Source organism: Dreissena polymorpha, chromosome 1 (genome assembly GCF_020536995.1).
Source record: "Dreissena polymorpha isolate Duluth1 chromosome 1, UMN_Dpol_1.0, whole genome shotgun sequence".
Lineage (NCBI taxonomy): Eukaryota > Metazoa > Mollusca > Bivalvia > Myida > Dreissenidae > Dreissena > Dreissena polymorpha.
Genome location: NC_068355.1, coordinates 77135065 through 77151134, shown reverse-complemented (window position 1 = coordinate 77151134; position 16070 = coordinate 77135065). Strand labels below are relative to the sequence as shown.

Genomic DNA, 16070 nt, shown 5'->3' with positions numbered 1-16070 from the left:
TCCGGAGCAGCGATCACAACTGACACGTGGACGTCTACGTCGTGTGAAAGTTTCATCACCGTCACACCATATAACAGATGACTGGGAGATGGATGCGAACGTGCTGCTGACAAGAGCTTTGCCGGAAAGCCGCACGAGAACTAATCTAGCCAACAGACTCAAAGTGTCAGAGTGTGTGTCCGAATTTGAATTGACTGGCAAAATAAACGCATGTGTTCACGACAATGCCCGCAACATGGAAGCTGCCGGTGCCATATGTGAGGAATGGAGTCAGGACTGACATTGGGTGTTAATTTGGACACACATTCCAACTGTGTATCAAACCTGTTTTTTGACATACCGCAGGTATCCAAGACTGTATCCAGATTCCGGAAACTAGTTGGGCATTTTAAACATTCCACCACAGTCACCGCAGAGTTTTGACAAAGACAGCCACTCCTCAATGTACCGCAGCATGAACTTGTACAGGATGTAATCACTTGTTGGAATTCAACGCAGGCAATGATGGAGATATTGTATGAGCAGAGGCGTATTATTATGGACATAATGCAGGACAAAAACATCACCAAAAAGGCTGATACCGGTATTCTGTTGAAAGATGAGGAATGGGACACTATCCGTGATTCATCAGTGTTGCTAAAGCACTTTGCAGACACAACGACATACTTATGTGAAGAACGTGATGTGTCTTGCTCTGATACATATCCTATTATATGTTCTCTATTGAGCACTGTCCTGCCACCAACTGAAGAAGAGAGCAACATGATCAAGAAGGCGAAGGAGTTATTGCGTGAGCAGCTCATTACGAGGTTTCAGCCATACTCTCAGAAAACTGCCACCTCACTGCCAATTCTAGCGTCACTTCTTGACATCCGCCACAAAAAACTTGGGTTCCTTGAAAGTGACATGAAACATGCAGCAATCGAGGCGCTAGAAAATCTTTTAGACGAACTCCCCCTTAAGACACACAGAGAAAACAGTGCCGAAGGTAAACCCACCCCATCGAAACGCCAGAAGCTGGCATTCATGATTGCCAACCCTGCCAAGAAACAGACGGATGAGCTAAAGTCATACCTCCTTGAACCACAAGATGAAGAAGGCGACCCACTCGACTCGTGGAAAGCGAATGAAAATCGGTTCCCAAGAATAGCACTAATCGCGAAGAAGATTCTTGCTATTCCCGCTACATCCGTCCCATCTGAGCGTATCTTAACGGCTGGCATACTGATCAACAAGCTACAAACCAGGCTAGCCGCAGATCTCGTGGACTACATCATATTTTTGAACAAGAACGTTATGCCAGCATGCAGTGATGAGTGCAAGGACATGTGAGTTATTAAGGTTGTAAAGGATTCAGTTTGAAAGTGTAAAATGCCTGTTTTTTATATCCAGAAAGTTGTTCACAATACTTGCATATTATTTTGGTGTATGAATGAAAAATATATTTAAAAAACATGAACATTTGTGCTTGTTTGTTTTTGTTTGGTGTCTTTTTTTGCATTAACACATGATATGTCACAATTTACACGTGCCGTGAAGTATGCCATTGTTTTTACTACCATTTCTTGATTAAATCAATAAAGCTTGACTCTGATTACACCCGATCACTGTTGTTTTAACAAATGTTGCAAACTTAAACGCTTTGCCCGTTGCAAAATATATTTTCACGCTAATTGACAATTGTTATTAGTCAGCAAACTGTTAATGCACGGAATTCTTACAGAATAATGGGTGTTAATAAAACACAACATTCAAATTCTGCACTAGCTTTTATTGATCGAGATGTAGAACAATAATAATGTGTAAATGACATGAAGCTATAGTACAACAAAGAAATATCACAGTTCACCGACAAGCATATACAAAATTGTTTATAAACGTATACATTTTTCGGATCTTTTTTTCCATTTATGTTGTACAACAACAGTCGGTTAACCGGTTAATCGCTTGAATATCAAAACAGGTTAACCGGTTACGGATTTGCTTAGGTTTGCCATCCCTAATATCTACAAATAATACATTAAATTAAAGTCGCTCATTGATTGGTCGTTATAATTATAACCAAATATGAACAGTGCTAGATGCTAGCACATCACGTCACTTGATTTACGCATGTTCAATGGGAATTATACTATTCAAAAATTCACTTTTCATATGCGCTTGCGTAAAATGGCAGACATTTGTGTTGATAAAATTCTTAAACACATTAGCTTCAATACTGGTCATATTTTGGTTTTGAACATTGAAATAGCAATTATACTGGATTATAGCAGAGATCGGGATATTTTTTTCGCTGATGGGATTACTGCCCCATATATGAAAACAACAATGGGCACTTACAAAGTTTAATGGGCACTTTGCAATAATGAATGGGCACTTCTCAAGATTTATTTCGGGTAAAAATTACAGACAATAGGAAAATCATTGTCAGTAAAAGTGGGACCCTATCAAATTTATTTCCAAGTCTGTTACGCAACTATATTGTTTAACATGTTAATTATATTAAACAAACCCGATATAATAGTAGATAAAAATAGTAGTACATTGCAATTTGATAATTAGTATAAATAATCCAATAAAACACTGCCATTATTTATGATATATGTGTTTAGGAATTTTGTAAACACTGGCGTACGCCATAGGCATAGTTAGGAACTGTACAGAAAGTTTGTAAATCGGAACTATCTCAGAAAATTATTGATAAATGTATTTGTCATTTCAATACTTAGGGCTGAGCAATTTCTGCAAATCGGAACTCAACTTGCGTAAAACACTTGCTCAATTAACCGTTAAACTCCACCTCCGTTCTCTGCAAAAGATTCAAAGACGGAGCTATGCACGTGCTATTATTAAATTGGACAAATATTGTCCACGATTGGTTCCGCATGTTGATTACTAGACAAAGGAAGCCAATTTTGTCAGCGAGAAATTTGTCGCTTTATTACTTCAGACAGGAAGCGGCTTTCCTTTGATGACGTCAAACTGCCAATTCACACAGAGTGCAAATTTTTGAAAGACTTTAACTGACTCTATGTTTACAATTCCAGTAAAAAAACACTTGCTAACATTAAACTTTGGATTATATTATCAAAATAAAGCAAAAGTGAAGTTGAAAAATATTATTAAATTAATTCGCGTCAGTTCAAATAAGACGTTTTTCCTTTGTAAATCAAAGAGTTTTCATGACAATAACAACTTGAGCAAACATTACCGTGACAACGCGGGGATCGATCTACCTGAATTGTTTTCATGAAAGATCTCGTAAGTCGAATATGCAAACAAATAATTTGTGTAAGAGTAGTTTTTCTTATACATGGATAAGATTCATGCAACGGGCATCGCATTGGGTAATTTATCCAGATTTCTGTTATAGGGTAATGGATAGTGTTGGAACTTGAATGTATCCAGCGATCAACACATATGGAAGGGTTTACTAAAATATTCATTGAAATAAAATCTGGACTTTTGGCCAATTGTATTTTCTAGGACATCCAAAACTTAAGGCTTGGAAGTCAGGACTTCCAACTTTTCAAAGCTAGTGGAGGGCTCAAAGGTCTTACTCTAGAAAGTTTTGTTTGCTTATGTTAGTGTAGTATACTCAAACCTGGTTAACTCGCAGTATTTCATTATTGCCCTCTGGATTTTGTTTATAAACAAACCTGCATCACAGGAGGGAATCCTGAATTATTATTTTTTATGCCTCCGGATCGAAAGATCGGGGGGTATATTGTTTTTGGCCTCTCTGTCATTCATTCATTCATTCATTGTGTGTGTCCCAAAACTTTAACCTTGGTTAAAGTTTGATAACTTTTTCATTATTGAAGAAAGCAACTTGATATTTGGCATGCATGTGTATCTCACGGAGCTGCACATTTTGAGTGGTGAAAAGTCAAGGTCATCCTTCAAGGTCAAAGGTCAAATATCATTGTATTTTTCTTTCCTAAAACTTCCTTCGTTTAAGTTAGGTCATAACTTTTTAGCTGGACTATAATATATGAAATATTTATAGTGGATCTATCCTACTCACCCCGGCGTTTCTGTTTCTGTTCCCGATAGGGTGCAAATGTTAAAGTTTGCATACTACCCCAAATATTTCCTATGTCCTTTGACATATTGCTTTTATATTTTGCATACTTCTTTACCAACATGACCCCAATCTATTAACAAGAGCAGACAACTGTATCAACCATTTTGACAGAATTATGGCCCCTTTTCTACTTAAAATATTCATATTAACGATAAATCTATGTTTAAGTTTGCGTATCACCTCAAATATTTTCTATGTCCTTTGACATATTGCTTTCATATTTTGCATACTTTTTTACCAACATGATCCCAATCTATAAACAAGAGCAGACAACTGTATCAAGCATTTTGACAGAATTATGGCCCCTTAAGGCCTTTTATACTTAGATAATTGAACATTTTGCTTAAATTGCCATAACTTCTTTATTTATGATTACATTTGATTCATACTTTGACAAACATGGCTGCCAGTTGGCAGGGAAATTTTCTTTATTTGACTTTAGTAGAACCTCGATAACCCTTAGAAGTCTCATTTTTAGCTCGGCTGTTTTCGGAGAAAACCCGAGGTATTGTCATAGCCAGCTCGTCATATCCGCCGTCCGTGTCAAGGTTTGTTAAGGTTTTTAACATTGGCTCTAAAACCAAAGTCCTTGCATGAGGCTTCCATCTACAACTTTGATATATGTAGATGCACCATGATGAGTTCTACACGCCACACCTATTTTTGGGTCACTAGGCCAAAGGTCAAGGTCACTGTGACCTCTAAAAATAATTAATCTGACAAGCTTTCGCAGCCGAGCGTGGCACCCGTTATGCGGTGCTCGTGTTATTCCAATCTTCATGAAACTTGGTCAGAACAAAAATTTGGTCTATCTGGGCAAAGTTTAAAAATGATTCTGGTTGGTAATAGGTTGTAAAAGTTGGCCTCATGGGGTTTGGACAGTTTTGCTTGTATAACCTGTAGAAAAACCTTGTGTAGACTCTAGAAGTCACTGTTATTGTCTAATATTCATGAAACTTGGCTGGAGTTTTGTCCTAATAAAACATTGGCTGACTTTGAAACCAGGGTAATGTGAGCTCAGTTTAAACATTAGGTCACTTTGTCCAAAGAAAGAAAGCAATTGTGAAATACTCATGAACGTCGGTCAGAACATTTTTCTCAACAATACTTCAGCCGAATTCAAGTGTAAAAATTTGCCTAATAATTTAATATTTACTATTCATTAAGATTTTTTTTTTTCAAATCCACCAGAATAGTTTAGTTCCTTTAGGTCTAAACATGCATGTAAATTTTTATATTTCAGAATAAAATTTACTATGGACCAGGACATATATAAGATGGCACAGCGCTATCAGAACCCAGACCTTAATGCTTACTTGTCAGAGCAGGCTCTGACACAAGGTAAGAATTTGCAACTGCCATTCCTTGGTACATGTTTATCCATCTATTAATGGAATGAAGCGACAGAATTGTAATTACATATGAGCCGCTCTCTGGTATATGGGGCTTAATGCATGTTGTAGTACGTAAAGTGTTATGGGGCTTAATGCATGTAGTAGTACGTAAAGTGTTATGGGGCCTAATGCATGTACTAGAACGTAAAGTGTTATGGGGCTTAATGCATGTAGTAGTACGTAAAGTGTTATGGGGCTTAATGCATGTACTAGTACGTAAAGTGTTATGGAGCTTAATGCATGTACTAGTACGTAAAGTGTTATGGGGCTTAATGCATGTACTAGTACGTAAAGTGTTATGGGGCTTAATGCATGTACTAGTACGTAAAGTGTTATGGGGCTTAATGCATGTACCAGTACGTAAAGTGTTATGGGGCTTAATCCATGTACTAGTACGTAAAGTGTTATGGGGCTTAATGCATGTACTAGTACGTAAAGTGTTATGGGGCTTAATGCATGTACTAGTACGTAAAGTGTTATGGGGCTTAATGCATGTACTAGTACGTAGAGTGTTATGGGGCTTAATGCATGTAGTAGTACGTAAAGTGTTATGAGGCTTAATGCATGTACTAGTACGTAGAGTGTTATGGGGCTTAATGCATGTACTAGTACGTAGTGTTATGGGGCTTATGCATGTACTAGTACGTAAAGTGTTATGGGGCTTAATGCATGTACTAGTACCTAAAGTGTTATGGGGCTTAATGCATGTACTAGTACGTAAAGTGTTATAGGGGCTTAATGCATGTACTAGTACGTAAAGTTTTATGAGGCTTAATGCATGTACTAGTACGTAAAGTGTTATGGGGCTTAATGCATGTACTAGTACGTAAAGTGTTATGGGGCTTAATGCATGTACTAGTATGTAAAGTGTTATGGGGCTTAATGCATGTACTAGTACGTAAAGTGTTATGGGGCTTAATGCATGTACTAGTACATAGTGTTATGGGGCTTAATGCATGTACTAGTACGTAGTGTTATGGGGCTTAATGCATGTACTAGTACGTAAAGTGTTATGGGGCTTAATGCATGTACTAGTACGTAGTGTTATGGGGCTTAATGCATGTACTGTACTAGTACGTAGTGTTATGGGGCTTAATGCATGTACTAGTACGTAGTGTTATGGGGCTTAATGCATGTACCAGTACGTAAAGTGTTATGGGGCTTAATGCATGTACTAGTACGTTAAGTGTTATGGGGCTTAATGCATGTACTAGTACGTAAAGTGTTATGGGGCTTAATACATGTACTAGTACGTAAAGTGTTATGGGGCTTAATGCATGTACTAGTACGTAAAGTGTTATGGGGCTTAATGCATGTACTAGTATGTAGAGTGTTATGGGGCTTAATGCATGTACTAGTACGTAAAGTGTTATGGGGCTTAATGCATGTACTAGTACGTAAAGTGTTATGGGGCTTAATGCATGTACTAGTACGTAAAGTGATTTGGGGCTTAATGCATGTACTAGTACGTAAAGTGCTATGGGGCTTAATGCATGTACTAGTGCATAAATTGTTATGGGGCTTAATGCATGTACTAGTACGTAAAGTGTTATGGGGCTTAATGCATAAAGTGTTATGGGGCTTAATGCATGTACTAGTACGTAAAGTGTTGTTCTAGATTAGCCTGAGCAGTCTGCACAGGGACAACACTTTCTTCTCAAACTACGAAGAACAGCCAAAAAGTACCATAAAAAACAGAAAGTGATGTCCCTGATTAGACTTTGATTGGCAGAGTGTGGCTCTAATCAAATACCAATTACATTGTATTTACAGTATTGTAGTTTTTATGCCCCCGAAAGAGGGCATATAGTGATCGCACTGTCCGTATGTCTGTCTGTCTGTCTTTCCGTCACACTTTTGCGTTTAGGGTTTGAAAAATGCTCTTAACTTCTGTGTCCCTTCAGATGTAACCTTCATATTTTGTATGCATGTGTATATGGACAAGGCCTTTCCATACGCACAAACATTTTGACCCCTTTGACATTTACCTTGAACTTGGTGTCCGCGTTTAGGTTTATAAACCTGCATTTAGGTTTCGAAAAAGCGTTTTTCGGGGGCATATGTCTTCCGATGGAAACAGCTCTGGTTTTGTTCAAATTTGGGTCTGGTAGGGGGACCCATTCCAAATGAAAAAAGTATATATTTTTCCCAAATGGGACCTAAAAATTCCCAATGGAAGATTCTAAAAAAATATAATATTTTTAATAAGTCAAAACACATAAAGTATTTCCAAGTCCAGCTCTATAATTTAATAATTAGAAAATATCCTATTGAAATCACTTTTATTATCAATGTCAAAGTATTTGTAAGCATAAAATCAACAACATTAATTTCCCACATTTAGTCAAAAGAACATGATATTTACCAATTCAAAGGAACCATTCTCAAAATGGTGAAACAAAACACTGATTCTTTTCCGTGTCATCACAATTAGTGATGTACAGAGTTTTATGTATTTATGTTAAATTGACTTCCAGGGCTTTTTTTTCCACCGTTTGTGGAATACAACCTTTACCAGTGAAATTGTGAATGAAGCATACATTCACCTAATTTTGATTAATGAATTTGATCTGAACCATTTGAAAATCTTTATTAAATTAGTTTATTATGCTTCAAACAAAATAATCTGTAACATTATTACATGTACTACATCATCATCAACAGTTTTTAGCTCACATGAGCACAACCGGTGAGCTTTTGTGATCGCCTTTTGTCCGTCATGCAGCGTCCGTCGTGCGGCGTCAACATTTGCCTTGTTAACACTCTAGAGGCCACATTTATTGTCCAATCTTCATTAAATTTGGTCAGAAGATTGGTCTCAATGATATCTTGGATGAGTTCGAAAATGGTTACGTTTGCCTGAAAAACATGGCTGCCAAGGGGTGGGGCATTTTTTCCTTATATGGCTATAGTAAAATCTTGTTAACACTCTAGAGCCGCAATTGTTGTCTGATCTTTATGAAACTTGGTCAGAAGATTCATCCCAATAATATCTTGGACGAGTTCAAAAATGATGCCGGTTGGTTGAAAAACATGGCCACCAGGGGGCGGGGCATTTTTCCTTATATGGCTATAGTAAAACCTTGTTAACACTCTAAAGGCCACATTTATTTTCAGATCTTCATGAAACTTGCTCAGAAGATTTGTCCCAATGATATCTTGGATGAGTTCAAAAATGGTAACCTATGCTTGAAAAACATGGCTGCCAAGGAGTGGGGCATTTTTCCTTATATGGCTATAGTAAAATCTTGAGAACACTCTAGTTTGCCCAATCTTCCTGAAATTTGGTCAGAACATTTGTTTCCTGTGTAGTAAAGTTTGGTTTTATTATGTCATTGTTATGTAACATTAACTGTATTATGTAATTTTTCATAACACAGAATTTTCATAATTAACATAACTGTTTTAGCAATTAGCACTTATGATAAGCCTTTCAACTAAGAGATAGCTGAAAGAAAGACAACATGTACATGATTTTGCAGTATTTATCTCCCTTGTTTAACCTGGTTCAATAATCTATTTTTTGTTCTGCTCTGGAATTGGGAAGATATTGATCATTGATAAATGAACTGTTCTGGGGGAAAATATGCTACTCTGCCAGTGATCTCTTCTGAACTGTATAAAATAAGCTGTTTTGGCTGATTTAATCACCTCTTGATGCTTTCTTGAAAAGGAAACAGCTCTTGAAAAAGGTTGAAATTTTGAAATAATTAAACTCTAAATTATTTTAACACCAGCATCAAGACATTTGGCATTATTTTCTAAATAATTCTTATTGTTTAGATTATTTGTATTTGGTATTTTTTAAATAAGAAAGACTCTATTTTATTTCAATTACTTTAGTAAATTCTTCTTATTTTTACATTTGATTCACTGAAGTTTCCTAATCTCCATAAATATTGTTCTTAAGATTAAGTTAGACCTATTTTGTAAACTAGATTTTTGAAGCACTTTCTAGACTTACAGCAACTAATATTTATATCAGTTTTTTGACAGATTGTGAACTTCTTTTTACATTCATTAAGGTATTTGCTGTATGTTGTTCATTTTTGTAACAATACTTAGATTCCTTAGACTTAGCTTGTACTTGTTCTTCATTTTCCGAGTTCTTGGAATAAAAGTAAGTTAATTTTGTAAATGCTGCTTTGGTTTTCACTTATAAATAAATTCTTTGAGTGTATGCAGGACTGAACAACTTTACTTAATTGAATTACAACCAGTCAGTGGTGTCATCCTGACCGGAAATAAGCGTTTGTCAAATAAATATTTCCGCATTACATAAGTGCTCACAAAGTTACATAACTCGTAACCGTCTTGTGACCGGTTCATTTGCGTAAGCGAAGGAGACCGCTCATCCACACCTGGATATGTCAGTTGAGTTCGATAATGGTTTGGATCTGTAAAAAAACATGGCCGCCAGGGGGGGTCTTTTTCCATATATTTATATGGTAAAAAACCTTGTGAACACTCTAGAAGTACATTTTTTGCCTAATCATCATGAAATTGTTATCAAAACATTAGTTACATGGATGTCTCGGACGAGTTTGAAAATGGTAGAGATCAGTGAAAAAACATGGCCGCCAGGGAGTGGGGCAGTTTTCTTTATATGTATATAGTGGAAACATGTGAACAGTCAAGAAGACACATATTTTGCCCAATCTTCATGAAATTTGGACATACCTTGGAAGAGTTAAAAAATGGTTCAGGTCTGTTAAAAAAACATGGACGCCAAGGGGCCATTTGTTGTTCATTCTTCATGAAACTTGGTTAGAACATTGTTCCATTGATATTTTGGGCTGCAAAGAACAGGTCATTTCTTTTATCTCAGGTGAGCGACTTTTGGCCTTTCAGGCTCTCTTGTTATTTAGAAACTCTCATCAGACTCATAGTCAACCATTTCTTTGTGAAAATTCGGACTAGATTTTTGAAAAATAATACATTATTGCACTGGGAATGTGTTGAAATAATGGCTATGAAACCTTCCAATATGAAATCACAGACCAACAAATAAGGACTATACAACTGGAACAAAACAAGCTCAATATTCAATAATACTACTTACTGGTATACAGTTCTTTTAGCTCACCTTAGCAAAACGTGCTCAATGGTGAGCTTTTGTGATCACCTATTGTCCGTCGTGCATCGTCAACGTTTACCTTGTTATCACTATAGCATCCACATTTAATGTGAGATCTTCATAAAACTTGTTCAGGAGATTTTTCCCAATGTTATCTTGGACCAGTTCAAAAATGGTTCTGGTCTGTTGAAAAACATGGCCACCAAGGGGTGGGCAATTTTCCTTAAATCGCTTTTGTAAAACCGTGTTTTCCTCCTTTTCAGCTGATTTCTTCACTTTCAATATCAAACCAATTTTGCAAATAGTTATAAACTTGCTGGATCTGCATAAAATGAAGAGTTTTATTGAACTCTATGTAGGGGGTAGAGCAATTTCCTCCCTTGAGTCTGTTTTTATATCACTCCCCTTTTATGGCTTTAGTGAAACATTGTTAACACTCTAGAAATCGCATCATGTCCAATCTTCATAAAACTAAGTCAGTATATTTGTTTTAATCACTTCTTGGATGACATTGAAAATGGTTCCGGACTGTTGAAAAACATGGGGGCCAGGAGGCAAGGCCTTTATCCTTGTACATAAATGGCTATAGAAAAGCCTTGTTAACACTTTAAAATGTCACATTTATAGTTCAATCTTCATGAAACTTGGGTCATAACATTTGTTCTCATTATATCTTTGGCTGTACAGAAATGGTTTTTTAGCTCACCTGTCACGAAGTGACATGGTGAGCTTATGTGACCGTGTGATGTCCGGCATCCGTATGTGCGTGTGTGCGTGCGTGTGTTCGTCATCAATTTGTTTGTGTAGACAGTAGAGGTCACAGTTTTCATCCAATCTTTATGAAATTTGGTCAGAATGTTTATATTGATGAAATCTGGGTTGGGATTGTATTTGGGTCATCTGGGGTCAAAAACTAGGTCTTTAGGTAAAAAACTAGGTCAAATAATAGAAAAACCTTGTGTAGACAATAGAGGTGGCAGTTTTCATCCAATTTTTATGAAATTTGGTCTGAATGTTTATTTTGATGAAATCTGGGTTGGGATTGTATTTGGGTCATCTGGGGTCAAAAACTAGGTCACTAGTTCAAAAACTAGGTCAAATAATATAAAAACCTTGTGTAGATAGTAGAGGTCAAAGTTTTCATCCAATCAATATGAAATTTGGTCAGAATGATTATCTTGATAAAATCTGGTTTGGGATTGTATTTGGGTCATCTGGGGTCAAAAACTAGGTCACTAGGTCAAAAACTAGGTCATATAATAGAAAAACCTTGTGTAGACAGTAGAGGTCACAGTTTTCATCCAATCTTTATGAAATTTGGTCAGAATGTTTATCTCGATGAAATCTAGGTTGGGATTGTATTTGGCTCATCTGGGGTAAAAAACTAGGTCACTATGTCAAATAATAGAAAAACCTTGTGTAGACAATAGAGGTCGCAGTTTTCATCAAATCTTTATGAAATTTGGTCAGAATGTTTATCTTGATGAAATCTGGGTTGGGATTGTAATTGGGTCATCTGAGGTAAAAAACTAGGTCACTAGGTCAAATAATAGAAAAAACCTTCAACAATTTGTTTGTGTAGACAGTAGAGGTCACAGTTTTCATCCAATCTTTATGAAATTTGGTCAGAATGTTTATCTTGATGAAATCTGGTTTAAGATTGTATTTGGGTCATCTGGGGTCAAAAACTAGGTCACTAGGTCAAAAACTAGGCCACTAGGTCAAATAATAGAAAAGTCTTGTATAGACAATAGAGGTCACAGTTTTTATCCAATCTTTATGAAATCTGGGTTGGGATTGTATTTGGGGTCGTCTGGGGTCAAAAACTAGGTCAAATAAAAGAAAAACCTTGTGTAAACAATAGAGGACACAGTTTTCAGCCAATCTTTATAAAATTTGATCAGAATGTTTATCTTGATGAAATCTGGGTTGGATAGTATTTGGGTCATTGGGGTCAAAAACTAGGTCACTAGGTCAAATAATAGAAAAACCTTGTGTAGACAATAGAGGTCACAGTTTTCATCCAATATTTATGAAATTTGGTCAGAATGTTTATCTTGATGAAATCTGGGTTGGGATTGTATTTGGTTAGTCAGGTGAGCGATCAGGGCCATCATGGCCCTCTTGTTATCTCAGGTGAGTGACTATTGGCCTTGCAGGTCCTCTTGTTAATTATAAGATCTTATTTCGTAGAATTTGCTGAAAGCGTTAAGTTATTTTTAGTTATTTGAGTGAAAGACAATGTGCATTTTGCTTATTGTTGTAGGATTTAGTCTTGGGGGAACATTTCCAGGACCTGGTGCACTGAGTCAGACCTCTCCGAGGACATTCAGCTCTCTCCCTGCAGGGTATGGACAACATTTGTCTGAATCCCAACTACAGTCTATAGCTCAGAACACTTACAAAGGGCTGCCTGTTACCCAGACAACGTTCACAGATCCCTACGCCAGCCTGAGACTCGCCACGCAGTCAAGTAATGCACAGTATTCTAAACCATTGTTCAGTCAGGATGTCAGTCTGTCCTCAAGTATTGAGCAGCAGAAATGGAGTCTGCCAACGTTCCTTTCTCAAAACCCAAACATGATTATGAACTCAAATTCTGTTGAGATGCCTTCAGAGTTTCAAAGCTTGTCCGGTCAAGCCATGTTAAATCCACCCCCTGCTCACATTCCAAAAACTTCAACCCTCAGTCAGCGCCTACATTTCAGTGGGCCAGATATGTTTGTGAGGACAAGTAAATCGCCTCCTGTTCAACTGCAGTATGATCACCGACAATCAGGGACAGCCGTATCCTTACAAGCCTTGTCATACCACTATCAGCAGCCAGTGTACCAGCACAAGGAGACCTTGTTGGACAACAGTCTCAATTACGAGGCCGTCAGTCCAGCAACGACTCCTGATCTTCAGCTGCAGGCTTCACAGCATCAACATCAGCAGCCTGGTGAGACCTATATGTCTCTCCAGGACCTTGCTTCCATCAGCTCAACCCAGCAGAAGCTAGATGTGAACCACTCGCCCCAGCAGCAGGGCATTCAGAAGCGTCCCTCGCCCATTGTACCAGATAGGCAAAACAAGATGCATCATAAAATGCAGAAGCAGTCTATGTCTCAGCAGGAGATGTTTAATGGGTCAGGTATGCACCACAGTCCTCAGCAGTCACCAGTCAATATAGGAAGCCCACATTTACAGATGAGCAGCCCCTCCGTGTCCATTCCAAATTCATCAATCAGTCAAGCGCCACCACCTACTGTGCAAGCACCTGCTGATTCAACAACGAAACCAAAGAAACCCCGACCAAGGAAGAAAAAGGAACCACCTCCTAATGAAAGTAAATCAGATGGTAATGATCAAATGTTTGGTCAACAGGCAATGCTTAGTTCTCCAGAATTATCCCAAAGAGGAAATGGAAATGACTGTATTGCAAATCAGACTTACTTACACAATCGTGCTCAACTGCCGCAGCAACACCAGTCGTACAGTACTGGCACTTTAAATAATACTGCTCAAAATTCACCCTTACTTACAGGGCCATTAGGTCAGCCATATAAAGCGCAACAGCAGCATGTGTTAAATTATGCAAAAAATGTGCCTTCCTCACCCCATATGGGTAACTCTAACTTAATAAGACAACAAACTCAAACGTCCCCCTTATTAAGTGACTATCAAGATACACAGGGCAGTTCTCAGAGCCATACACTATCTGATGCATTAAAAATGAGCCATGAGGCTGTGTATCCTGGTCAGGGGCTCATGTTTGAAAGTATTAATCCATACGAATCCTTTTCAAACCAGCTAGGAATCGAAAGCATGAAGCATGAGATGTACAACAGTGAAGAAAGCCAGTTCACACAATATGGGCAGTACGTGAGTCCAAACAATGTGTTGGACATGCAGAATGTATCCCTACAGTCTTCAACAATTGACCAGGATGCATTTTCTAATTTAATGAGTGATCATTTTGAACGGGAGGCCTTGCAACAAAAGAGACAATCAGAAGACAAACAGAGTTATTACCCTTTAGATGTTGCACAAGATGATGAGTTCTCACATCTAGCAGAACCTGTTGTCGAGAAAAAAGACTGCAAATCTCACAACCCAGTTCAAGGGTACGGCTCTGCTAATACCAGCCAACCAGCCCCGCCCCCACCCGCTGCCCCTAAACCTATGGTAGGCAACCCGGGGTCATCCTTCATGGAATCTTTCCTCAGTTTTATTCAGGGAAAGAAGCCGGAGACTTTGTCTAGCATGAGTAGTGCCATAATTCAAAACAAACCTCAGCTACCAAAGTATATTCCTGAGCCCCCAAGGCCAAAACGTGTAGAGCCCCCTCAACTTCCCCTTCCTAGTGCTAAATCAACCAAGAATTGTGATAACAAGAGTAAAGATTCTTCTGTGACATTTTCTGATAGCGATGACACTGATGAAAGTCAGAGTTCTAAGGCAGTGCAAAAAGCTATTTCTTCATTGAACAATGATAATGTGAAGATCAGCACAAACAAAACTGGTGGTTTGACGATGAAAATAAATCTAAATAGTGTTAAAAAGGCGGAGGAAAATGCCAAAAAGGCCCGACAGAAGAGGCCAAAAAAGCCTGCTAAGGAGAAGAAATTCGGTCTCACTGAAGATATCAGGCAGGGAAACAATGAAGAAGCAAGTATTACTGATGTACTACCAGCCAGGGAGTTGGCACACAGAAAAGCCAAGGAAGTTAAAGGTGAGTTTTTAGAGATAAAGTGATTTTGGCTTGGGATGATTTTGTTGTTTGCATTTGCTTTGTAAAACAGTAACTGCATGCTTATCCAAGATTTATGCAATGCACACTGCTTTTCATGCAGATTTTTCCCCCAAATATATAATTGTGTGTTGAAAAAAATGAACACAGCAATTCATGAATAGAACTTTAAATTCTTTAATTGATAACTACTATAGAAACAACCTACAAGCATCTATTGAGGTGAGTTCATATAAGATCAGTGAGTAAAATTTAGAAATTTAAAGAAAAATATTGCATTCATTTCTAACTACTGAAGGCAGAGCTTATTTGCTAAACTGATCACAGCTAAAAATTATCTTTTTAGCTCATCTATTTTTTGAAAAAAAATTATGAGCTATTGTCATCACCTTGGCTTCGGCGTCAGCGTCCGGTTAAGTTTTGCGTTTAGGTCCATTTTTCTCAGAAAGTATCAATGCTATTGCATTCAAACTTGGTACACTTACTATCATGAGGGGACTGGGCAGGCAAAGTTAGATAACTCTGGCGTGCATTTTGACTGAATTATGTGCCCTTTTTATACTTAGAAAATTGAAAATTTTGGTTAAGTTTTGCGTTTAGGTCCATTTTTTTCAGAAAGTATCAATGCTATTGCATTCAAACTTGGTACACTTACTAACTATCATGAGGGGACTGGGCAGGCAAAGTTAGATAACTCTGGCGTGCATTTTGACAGAATTATGTGCCCTTTTTATACTTAGAAAATTGAAAATTTTGGTTAAGTTTTGTGTTTAGGTCCAT

General features: G+C 37.6%; 3 protein-coding genes across 9 annotated transcripts in view; all 3 read left to right on the top strand.

Moving 5' to 3' along the window:
- The window catches only part of LOC127836674 (ras-related GTP-binding protein A), a 378726-nt gene that overhangs the window by 187701 nt on the left and 174955 nt on the right, over positions 1-16070 (top strand). The window lies entirely within an intron of this gene.
- The window catches only part of LOC127836477 (uncharacterized), a 62222-nt gene that overhangs the window by 11326 nt on the left and 34826 nt on the right, over positions 1-16070 (top strand). For all 7 annotated transcript variants that reach the window (XR_008028797.1, XR_008028792.1, XR_008028796.1 and 4 more), the window contains exons 2-3: positions 5331-5428; positions 12825-15272. Coding sequence is in view for 2 of the 7 variants with exons in the window: in XM_052363140.1 (XP_052219100.1) it covers positions 5344-5428; positions 12825-15272 (2533 nt within the window). In the remaining 5 variants the exon portion in view is untranslated. The remainder of the gene's footprint in view (positions 1-5330; positions 5429-12824; positions 15273-16070) is intronic.
- Positions 547-1332, top strand: LOC127831982 (zinc finger BED domain-containing protein 4-like). The gene has a single exon (XM_052357140.1). The coding sequence runs from the start codon at positions 547-549 to the stop codon at positions 1330-1332; it is 786 nt and encodes a 261-aa protein (XP_052213100.1).

Excerpts from the sequence above, each read along its gene's own strand:
- LOC127831982 (XM_052357140.1), top strand. The coding sequence starts at position 547 with ATGCAGGACAAAAACATCACCAAAAAGGCTGATACCGGTATTCTGTTG.